This window comes from Amaranthus tricolor, chromosome 7 (assembly GCF_026212465.1).
Source record: "Amaranthus tricolor cultivar Red isolate AtriRed21 chromosome 7, ASM2621246v1, whole genome shotgun sequence".
In the NCBI taxonomy this organism is placed as follows: Eukaryota; Viridiplantae; Streptophyta; class Magnoliopsida; order Caryophyllales; family Amaranthaceae; genus Amaranthus; species Amaranthus tricolor.
In genome coordinates, this window is record NC_080053.1 from 26,242,628 (window position 1) to 26,254,800 (window position 12,173).

General features: G+C 28.0%; 1 protein-coding gene across 1 annotated transcript; it reads left to right on the forward strand.

The window, feature by feature from the left end:
• The first annotated feature begins 1,586 nt into the window (after positions 1-1,586).
• LOC130817787 (pathogenesis-related protein PR-4-like) lies at positions 1,587-2,864 on the forward strand. The gene is made up of 2 exons (XM_057683680.1): positions 1,587-1,878; positions 2,700-2,864. Exons 1-2 carry the CDS (start codon positions 1,612-1,614, stop codon positions 2,862-2,864), a joined length of 432 nt encoding a protein of 143 aa, XP_057539663.1. The 5' UTR covers positions 1,587-1,611.
• Positions 2,865-12,173: the final 9,309 nt, after the last annotated feature.

Consider the following 12,173-nt stretch of genomic DNA (forward strand, 5'->3'; position numbering starts at 1 on the left):
CTTGCATATCTTGTATAATCTTTGTAAATGTGTAGAATATTAGGAAAATATTTAATTTGCTAAAGTATAATTGTAATCTTGTATATATTAACATTAATCCTAATGAGAAAGCAACCCGAATCATTCTAACACGTTATCAGATTGCTGACATTTTCACCAAAGGCCTTTCTCAAGTATTATTTGATGATTTTCGTTCCAGTCTCAGCGTCTCTAAACCTCCCGATTCGACTGCGGGGGTGTATTAGAATATTAGAATATCTTAGAATAATATCTTTTGATTACTTGCATATCTTGTATAATCTTTGTAAATGTGTAGAATATTAGGAAAATATTTAATTTGCTAAAGTATAGTTGTAATCTTGTATATATATTAACATTAATCCTAATGAGAAAGCAACCCGAATCATTCTAACACGTTATCAAATTGCTGACATTTTCACCAAAGGCATTTCTCAAGTATTATTTGATGATTTTCGTTCCAGTCTCAGCGTCTCTAAACCTCCCGATTCGACTGCGGGGGTGTATTAGAATATTAGAATATCTTAGAATAATATCTTTTGATTACTTGCATATCTTGTATAATCTTTATGATTGTGTAGAATATTAAGAAAATATTTAATTTGCTAAAGTATAGTTGTAATCTTGTATATATTAACATTAATCCTAATGAGAAAGCAACCCAAATCATTCTAACACGTTATTAGATTGCTGACATTTTCACCAAAGGCCTTTCTCAAGTATTATTTGATGATTTTCGTTCCAGTCTCAGCGTCTCTAAACCTCCCGATTCAACTGCAGGGGTGTATTAGAATATTAGAATATCTTAGAATAATATCTTTTGATTACTTGCATATCTTGTATAATCTTTGTGATTGTGTAGAATATTAGGAAAATATTTAATTTGCTAAAGTATAGTTGTAATCTTGTATATATTAACATTAATCCTAATGAGAAAGCAACCCAAATCATTCTAACACGTTATCAGATTGCTGACATTTTCACCAAAGGCCTTTCTCAAGTATTATTTGATGATTTTTGTTCCAGTCTCAGCGTCTCTAAACCTCCCGATTCGACTGCAGGGGTGTATTAGAATATTAGAATATCTTAGAATAATATCTTTTGATTACTTGCATATCTTGTATAATCTTTGTGATTGTGTAGAATATTAGGAAAATATTTAATTTGCTAAAGTATAGTTGTAATCTTGTATATATTAACATTAATCCTAATGAGAAAGCAACCTGAATCATTCTAACACGTTATCAGATTGCTGACATTTTCACCAAAGGCATTTCTCAAGTATTATTTGATGATTTTCATTCCAGTCTTAGCGTCTCTAAACCTCCCGATTCGACTGCGGGGGTGTATTAGAAAATTAGAATATCTTAGAATAATATCTTTTGATTACTTGCATATCTTGTATAATCTTTGTGAATGTGTAGAATATTAGGAAAATATTTAATTTGCTAAAGTATAGTTGTAATCTTGTATATATTAACATTAATCCTAATGAGAAAGCAACCAAATCATTTTAACAAATAGACATAATCTTAACCTCTTTCTTACAAGCAAATAATCAAGTAAAATTGTACACAAATCAATTGAAAAAATATGGAGATAAGCAAGAGTGTTATAGTAATGGCTGTGGTGTGCCTAGCACTAGTAATAGGCAGCAAAGCACAGAGTGCAAGTAATGTTAGGGCAACATACAATTACTATAACCCACAAAATTTTGGGTGGAATTATTACACTGCTAGTGTGTATTGTGCTACATGGGATGGCAACCAACCTTTGTCTTGGCGCAAACAATACGGTTGGACTGCTTTTTGTGGCCCCGTCGGTCCTCTTGGACAAGCTTCTTGCGGCAAATGTCTTTTGGTAAGTTTTTTTAGTTTTACACAAATTGTCGTGAAAGACGGTCTCTCTAAGAGACGCATTAGATATATGGACTAAATAGCCCAATTAATACAAATTAAAGAGAAAATAATAATGCGGGCTTCTTGTTTTGAGGTTATCTATTTAAAAGTCGGTCTCTCACAAGAGTAACTGTTAGTTTTATATTTCAAGTATTTTGACTAGATTCGAAATCACTCGAATATAATTATCAATTCAGATTGTTTGTAATATCCGCACAAAAATTTAAATTTATAATATGATTGGAGATATCATATCTAAAGCTAATATGTAGTACTCCCTCTCTTTCTGTTATTCTGTTTTGTTGTCTTAGGTTTTTTTATTTGTTGTTTTCCTAAAAAATCTTTCATTTTATATCACTAATTTTGTACATAATTAACTTTATTTATCCTAATTTATTAAGTTTTATTTATTAATGCTTATTATACTACATATTTTTCTATTAACTTCATTATAGCATTTCTATATTGTTATAGTTCCTGCGCGTTTCTCACTAATTTTATTTAATATATTTTTTAACTTTATTTTAATATTTTTCAATGCTTATGGTTCCTGTTTTTCCCATTAAATTTATCACTTAATAACATAACATATCAATCATCTAAAAGATAATATATTTTTTAATTCCCGTGAACAATCTTTATGAGAACAACTTTGAGAAAAGAAAGAAGCATATTTTAAATAAAATTTAAAACTAATTATTGGTCGAAAATGAAATAGAATAAAAGTAATTTAAAACTAAAACATGTATTTTAGGCCATAGCACTAAAAAAATGTTTTGGCAGGTAACAAATATGGCAACAGGAGCACAAACAACCGTAAGGATAGTTGATCAGTGCAGCAACGGAGGATTAGACCTTGATGTTAACGTTTTTAATCAAATTGACACCAACGGTCAAGGTTATCAACAAGGCCATCTTCAAGTTAATTACCAATTTGTCAATTGCTAATGATTTAGTATCTATCATTTCTGTGCCATTGAATTTTCATCATAGTACTTAAATATGTGAAAATTTTTTAAATCGTATGATGTAAACTCAAAAAAACATAATAAATATTCAATAAGCGATTTAAGCAACTATGATTTATGTACATTTCACTTCAAAAATGGATAAGGCTTATGAATTATGTATTTATCACTAGTGTTGTTACGAGCTTTATATAAAGTTTACTCTAGCTCGTGTACCTATTTCTTCGTGAACATAAAAAAAATTTCTTATTGTATATCCTTAACGGCCTGTTTGGTAGGTGATATTAAACGATGGTAATGGAAATGAAAAACTAGTGTAATTTTGGTTGAAAAATCTCTTGCTACCTTGATGGCCATACTTGTCCATCTTCAATCATCTCGTTTTCTTCATAAATATCTTTCCAATGCATTACCATTAGGAGAGATGGTATTAAGTGGTAATGGATATATGTAGACAAAAAAAAATTTTATAATCAAAGTTCCATTACCATGGGAATGACAGAAAACTTTTAATAAAATTTTACAATATAAATTATTCCCATTACTACCATTTAGTACCACTAACAAAACGAGCCATAAATTCTATTGAGTAGTTTCTATATGATTTTGTATTTTCTAATACTTGCCTAAATATTTATGGACTTTTTATAGAGCCTTAACCATGAACCTATAATGATGAAAAGATAATTTTCAATAACTACTTTGAGATTTGATGAAAATAATATTGAACAATTAATAAGTTATTAATTTGATTTTTCTTACAAGGGCGTTTAAAGATATAAATGCAGATCAGTGAGATAAGGGTTAATAAATATAGGTTCAACAATGATTTTATTATCTTCGACATAATATAATTCTTTATAATTCTTTCTTGTTAATAGGGGTTAATAAATCAAAAAAACAAATCAATGGTAGTATGTTAAACTAAATTTTCAGTGAAGGAATCCTAGAGTAGCCGCTCCCTCTCTTTTTCTCTCATTTTCTCTCTAAAAAACCTAATCTGGTTTGGGACTATTATTAACCTTTTAGTTGATGGTAAGTCCTTAGTTTCTCCGTTTTAAGTTTTTTCAATATGATTAGAATAAATATTTTCATCTCCCTACAAAAGAGTTGTTCTACCCATTCATTAGGATGATTCTACCTATATATTGGGTTATGATCTCTCTCCTTGTAAAAGTTTGGATTATAATTTTTGGTCTTTACTTGATTTGTTGGTAGAGATTAAAGCAATAATGCAGTAGACACCAAAATTGCAATTATCATCAACTACTACATCTCAAAAATACAACAGATCGAAAGACCTCCTTGTAGAAGATTGTTTCAAACAACGATGTGGAAGAGGATATTCAAAATTATTAGATCTCATATACAACAATCTTAGTTTTGTACTTACTAATTTATATCTCTGATATAGATGTCGTATGACTCTTTATTAGTGAATCAAGTATTATTAAAAAAAAAAACTAAATGTTCAGTGAAATGAAACCTATTTTTTGTTTTTTTTTTTGACAAATGACTTCTTTATTAGTTTTTTTTATTGATTTTTGTCATTTGGCTTTTAAATTAGTCGGCCAATGTACATAAGTATTTGATAAAAGACCTTTAAGCTAGTTGAAAATTTAGCTTAAAGCTAAAATCAAAAAGTATTCAATGTATTATTTGGGAACAAGTATTTCATTTCAGATTATGAATTTTAATTATGAAATCATAAATGAAGAATTTGAGAATGACAAGGTTTGGGTAGTCATTTTCAAATCCTCAATTTTAACTACTTTCAAAACAATGATGGAATTTAATTCAAATCCAAATTTAAAAATTTTTAATTTGCCAAACAATAGATTTGAGCCAATTTCAAATTTTCAAATAAAATCATTATTCTCAAACATAGCATTAAGAATATTTTTTTACCTACTTTTAACATTTTATTGATTTTTTCTTTATAATTAAACCGGTCAATAACCAACAATTAATTTTCCTAAATATGTTTGACCTAAATAGCTATCATTATCCATTTGTCAAACAAAACTTTAGTTTATTTATTTGATGAGACAACGGAGTCATATTCATACGTGTAGTGTTGATTATTTGACCTAGACTATTTCGTATAACGTCCAAACCTAGACGCCACACAATGACACAAATACACATTATAACTTTCTTTTTAATTCTTGTAAGGCTTAATCCTAATAACGATTCATGACAAAGGTTGTTAGGCAAGCAAGCACAAGACTGTTTCTATAATCCCTCTAAGAAGCTATAATTTTCAAACCTACCTGCTTCCTCGGTCCTACTTATTTAGCATTATTTTTATTTTTAGACAGTAATTTATTATTCTCTTTTAATTTTTGAAAAATTATTAATAGTATTCCTGAATTTTGACACTTTATCAATGGTATACTCGTGTTATTGATTTTTTTCACTTTTATATTTCTAACTTTCTATTTTTATTTTTTTATTTTAATTTTAATTTTTTTGATTTTTTTTGTATTTTATTTTTACTTATTTTTTATTTTCTTTTAATTATTGGTATTGATCATAGTTTGTGTAAGTTGTAGGCTTTGCGAGTAGTTGAACGTTTTTGAGCCGAGAGACCCTTTGACCGCACTCTCCTTTCCTCCCCAGACCCTGATCATAGTTTTCCTATAAGCGGGATACACTGGGTGATGATGATACTCGTGTTATTGAGCTTCTTACCACTGTAATCTTTTTTAACCTTTTTTCGTCCAAAATCGTTTACTTTTTTTCTTTTTCTTTTATTTTCAATTACCTTTTTTCTTTTTCTTTTATTTTTCAATTGAAAAATAAAAGAAAAAGAAAAAAGTTAACAGTTTTGCACGATTTTGGACGAAAAAAGTTTTAAAAGCTTACAATTGTAACACTCTCAATGACACGAAACTACCATTGATAATAAAAAAATTTAGAGGTACCATTGATAATGTGCCAAAACTCAAGAGTATTATTGATAATTTCCCTTACTTTTATTTATATGTTTTACTTATTTTTTTAATTTCCACAGTTTATTTCTACTCTTTATTTATTACCAAATTTTCATATTTTCTATAAAAACAGACTTTATTTTATTATGCTAATTCAAAGAATATAATAATACTGAGTTTCCAACCACAAAGAAACATACAAATAACGATTTACGATCCTATTCCTAGCCTAAGATGATCATCAATTAGTGTTGTATATGTAAAATATTAGTCATAAGTAATTATGGCAGAAAACTATTTAGGAGGATTAATTTAATGTTAATCTGGGAGAAATTATAAGATTAGTAGATAATCTGACAACATTCATCTGGGAGGGTTTAAGAAGCCCTGAACGTGCATTAGGAGTATTAGTGCATGGAAAGGTCACGTGCGATTGGAAGACACTTGTCCTTTATAGAAAGTCATTATAAGCTAGTGGGACACGTGTTAATAGAAAAAGCTAAGAGCACCATATAAAATAAGGGAAAAATCATCAAAGGAAAGAGGAACTTGACACGTCGTGGACAACAACAGTGACATGCAAAGGAATTTCGGAGATTGATAAAATAACAGAAGAAATGTTCTACATGCATGATGATGGACTATAAGTACGCATCAAGGAGCACATAAATGAGGTAACTAATTTATACTATTAAGAGAGATACAAAGGACTCTAAGTAATTTATTGCTAAGGAGTTATTATATCTGATTTTAAGGGACTCACGTTGATTTTCAAAAGAATATTAATTGCACAATCATAAATCTAAGAGAGTAATTACTATTGTTCTAAATAATCTTCAAAAGAACATTTATCAGATATTAATCACAAAGACCTCACGTCAAAATAAGTCCTAAGTAGTAATCCACCTTACAGCAACAGTGCTCTTGGAAGGATCTATTAGGCAATTTGTCTCAAACTGATACTGACTTGGGTGTTGGAGTGGGTCCCAGAAAAACATTTCGAGCCCTGCTAACCCCTTGTTGCATTTTACAGGAATAATCATCTTCTCCGGTGATCTTACTGCATTGCTTGGCAAGATAGCAAAGACAAGCTTCCACCAGTACTTAACTCCTGATTAATTATAAATCAGGGGATTAAGTTCTTAATTAGTTGTCCTACAAATCCAAACAGGAACAAGTGTTAACAATTTAACATGACCAAAAAGCTTTTCATGGGTAAAGATTATTTAATTTTTTTTTTTTAAAAAAAAGCATTCTATTAATCAAATACACAACATATATGTAATCACCTAAAACCTTATTTCAAAGAAAATACAAAGCTCGCTCTAGCGGTTAATTTAAGTTGTTTACGTTTTTTTTCAACAATATTAATTTGTTATGGAGTATAAGAAATTAAGAACACAAGACTTTTGATGCGAATTAAATGCCCTTTATTATGAGTTTCAACTTTTTGGCATTATAAGTCTTCAAAATCTCACTTGATGGTTTGCATTGAGTTTTGATAGAGTGCTATTATTACTAATTTTTGAGTTATTACTATCAGAAAATGAGAAGATGATATATCACTTTATAAATTTGAGAAGTAATTCGTACTAATTTTGTTTTAGTAGTGAATCTTTTTTAAATTTGTATGTGGGTTACCTCTTTTTTTATTTTATGGGTTGCTCAAACCCATTTTTATAAAATTGTAACATGAATCAGTTTCTCATTTGTCATTGTGAGCCTTTATAGTTGGGCATTTAATCACCAATTTGTAGAAAAAGATATACTACCTCTATATTTTATTAATAGATATATTTCACTCAAAAAACTCTCACATAAAAGGATGAAGTGAGGTAGTATAAGATTTAACCTTACAAATTTAAATGGTAAAAAAGCAAAATAAATAAAGGTAATAATGTTGATTTTTTTTATTTTTTTTGTTACTACCTACAATAATATGGAACATGTACAATGAGTTGATGTGAATAAGTAGTGTTAGGATAATTAATTGGGTGACTTAAGTTCACCAACTAGACTTAATTAAGAAAACTAATTAGGTTTATTGGGTGGTAGGATGACACTTAGAATTGGTGAAGGGAGAATCATAATACACACAAAAATGCAATTATTGGCTTCCTATCATTAAAGATATTGTTGCAACTTGCAAGCATACTAAGACATGTCTAGGAAGGTTACAAACACATTGCTTTCATACTACCTTTCACAATCAATCTTTTTTCCATTAGATGGATTGCATGATCCATTCTATCATTATAGAATTTTGTAATTTCACTCTGAATTATTCAATCTTTTTGGATACAGCACGGGCTGGATAAATGAAATTTAAAATCTTATTTTAAAAGTGATTATTACTCTCTAACTGAAATAAGACCCGATTTTAATAAAGATATCATACTATTTCTAAAAAATATTTGAATGTAACTATGTTTATGAGTCTTTTGTTGCTATATATAGTAGTAGACCTTTTCACTAGAACAATAACAATTTACATTATTTATTACATAATAAAGTCAAGATATTGTATTGCATTACTTGGACTTCAATTCAATATGTAAAGAAATTTGCAACGTAGTCGCAAAATATGTTTTCTCAATCCTTATGCATCTAATGTAAAGTTTTTATGTGAGATAAGAAAATGTAGAATATAATTTTATTTATATTTATTTTCATATGCAAATATTATAAAATCTCGTACAGTACATAAAGTTTTTAATAATAATATATTATTAAAATGTGATTTTTATTTTTTGATCACTGAATTATCTTGTATGTCTTTAATCAATACAAAATTATGTAATTTTTTATTTTTTTAATGACAAATATTACTCGGTAAATTAATTGATTTATTTTTGGCAAAAACCACATGATACAAAGTTCATTTAAGAGTAAGCCAACTCTAGCTAGTAAACTTTTTTCATTTGGCGGGATTTTATATAAATTACATGAGTAATTTTCTAATATATTTATTAACATTGTATTATAGGAGTACTACATAACTTAACATTATCTACAATTATAAGATTTAAAAAAGTTATTTATAAGAATCAAATTATATTTCAGTTGAAAAATAAATATAACTTTTCAAAAAAATTTCTAAATTTTATTGATGGTGAAATACATAAAAGTATGTTGTAAGCGTCAATGATATATGGGGGATTTGGATTGTTTGTTGCATGACATGAGTTTAGTGTTTGGACCTACCGTTGATTGAATCGGGTCAAAAGTTCATAAAGTAGTACTAATACTCCTATTTAGTTACTCCGAGTGTAGATGGCAAATGACTAATTTTTTATATATATATATATATATATATATATATATATATATATATATATATATATATATATATATATAATGGGTGAATTTTATTTAGAACTAAATAATAGTAATATGTGTTATATATTTCTCTCTTCATGGTTCACACCATTTTATAAATTTTTTTCTTATTATTTTTTCTTTTATACTTCTATTAATAATTTTCTTATCTATAATTAATTAGCACTTATTATGTCACTAATTGAATTTATTATAAAGGGATGAATTTAATTAATTTATTAAGATTTAGTTTGAAAATAAAACAAATAAACAAGTGGATAATGGAAAAAAATAATATTAATGGTTTGAAGAAAGAAACGAGTGTGTATGAGAGTTAATGAAAGAATTTTTGATAATAAAAAAATATAGCTAAGTAATAAAGAGGTGTATATAGAAGAAAGTTTGTCAAATTCGAAGATATAAAGGGGATATATTATTATAAATTTCAATATATTTAGTTAGATTGGTAATTCGTATAAAATTGACATAAGCTATTACAGATTAAGACAAATGAAATAATATTTAAATTGACTATAATTTTTATTCACTAAATTACATTATTAATAGATAAATAACAAATCTAGGTTGCACTAAAACGGACACGGATACGGATACGGACACGGATACGGATACGGACACGATACGGGTACGGGAAAACGCCAACTTAAAAATGGCGGACACGGGGACACGAAAATGATAATATTATAAATATATCAAATTAAAGATAATTTTATAATCTTTCATTTGATATTTGTAAATAAACACTTTAAAAACATAAAACTCACATAAAATGCAAATAAGTACCAAATAAACAATATGAGTATTTAAAAATAGTCATACAAACCAAATCAAAGAAAACCAAATAAATAGGTAAATTTAAGTTTGATCATCACACATCATCCATATGACATCCATCATCATCCTCCGCTACTACAAAAGTAGTTTCCAACTCGGGCTCATCAAGAGAAAGATCCGCCATGCCAAGATAAATAGAATCTTCTAGATTTTCAAAGTCAAAATTCAAATTACAAACACATTAACAATTTAACATTAACAAATAACAATTAACAAATATTCAAAGAGGATATACAAAAAAATCAAGAACTACATTTCAACTTTTTAAAATTCAAATTACAAACACATTAACAATTTAACATTAACAAATTTTCAATCACTCAAACAACATAAACAAAAAAAATCAAGAAACAACATTCTAACAAAATTATTACTAAAATTTCAACATTTTCAAATGTTGGTTCAAATTTTCAATAGCTTAGAAACAATTTGAATTCACAAATAGAATTCTTAAACCCAATTCCAGGTTTTTTAAATCCAATTTCAGGTTTTTTAAACCCAATTTCAACATTAACAAATTTGAATTCACAAGAAATTAAGATTAAGAATTTAAGATTAACACTAAGATTAAAGATTAGAACAAGATTAATATTATGATTTAGGATAAAGAGTGAAAATACCTTAAAGAAAATCAAAAGAGAGTGCGGCAGTGTTCGTCTATGATGGTCTGATGGAGGACAGGAGGAGCAGCCGACGGCGGTGGCGTGGTGCGGGAGTGCGGCGGCGACAGTGGAGGTGGAGGAAGAGTTGTGTAAAGTTTTTAGGGTTAGAGTGAAAGAGAGTTGAGAGGAGTGAGAGGAGAGCAAGAGAGGGAATTGAGAGGGAAGGGAAACTGGGAAAGGGAATTCGTGTATCAGTGACTATGAGTGACTATTCTGAAATTCAATTTTTTTATTTTTTATTTTTTATTTTTTTTAAAAAACGTGTCCTTGACTTTTGCCGTGTCCCTTGCCGTGTCGGCGTGTCCGGAAAAATATTAAAATATTGAACACTTTATTTGGCGTGTCAGACACAAATTTTCGCGTGTCCGTGTCCGACACGTATCCGACATGCGACACGCCTGTTCAGTGCCGTGTCCGTGTATCACAGTAACAAATATAGGAGTAATAGTTTTATAAAAATAATGTAACTTATAAAAAAGATAGCTAAAAATTTGATACTCTTTTTTGTTTTTTTTATTTTTTATTTTTTGGTTTAGAATTAAAAAAAATATAGGAATGAAATCTCTATAAAACAGAGCCTTAACTACCATGATTTTTTGGCGGAAAATACCAAGTTTTGAATGAAATTTGGAGGATGAATCTGGTATTGAGAATAAAATATCATTTAGTGATGTTTTTGAAAGGGATAAAAAGTACTCTCTGTTTAATTAAATTAGTTATGCTTTCACTAAAATTATGAGAGCTTTTTAATCAAAATGTAATAAACTTAATGAAACAGAGAAAATAGGATAGAAAAATTGTAAATTGGTGATAGAAAATTTGTGAATTTATGGTAACAAATAATCTTGAGTGTGATGAAGATGTAAATATATCATAAAATATAAAAAAAATATAAGATAAGTAATTTTTGACAGAGTAAAAAATTATCATACTGATTGCTCTAATAGATTTTGATTTTATAAGAAAAATAATAAAAAGAATAATGACAATTTTCAAAATAAATTAATGGGAGAATATTTAGTGAAATCCAATGACTCGACTTGATTGCATTGATAAATGCAATTATTTATCTATCCAACAATTATATGAAAATTTTCCATATTTTAAATGCTTATTTAATGTGTTCTTATGCTATTTTTATGTGACATAGAAAGAATTTGGCTAAGTATTGGAAGGTTTTAAATGAAGCACCAAGAAGAAGAAAAGAGCAATATAGTTTATTGCTCTGTGCAGGTGATAAATCGTCAAAAAATCAACTTAACAAAAATTTGTAATAAATATTTTTGTGAAGGGAAAAGAGTAATTTAAATAAACAAGTGAAGAAACAATATTTTGATGAAAGGAAAGATGAAATCTTAGATTTTCTTCATGAGAACCACACATTCATGAATAGATAGGAAGTAAATACTTCAACCCATAACCCTAAAATATTAGCTAGCAAATAGGATATCATTAATGAAATATTCAGAAAATCTTGGTGAGAAACTTGGTGAGGTTATTTTGGCTTAAAATCTTTGA

What these genes read in the sequence shown, in the direction of transcription:
- LOC130817787 (XM_057683680.1), top strand. Translation starts at nt 1,612, where the DNA reads ATGGAGATAAGCAAGAGTGTTATAGTAATGGCTGTGGTGTGCCTAGCA. An exon ending in CTTGCGGCAAATGTCTTTTG is followed by an intron (nt 1,879 to 2,699) that starts GTAAGTTTTTTT and finishes ATGTTTTGGCAG; the next exon opens with GTAACAAATATGGCAACAGG.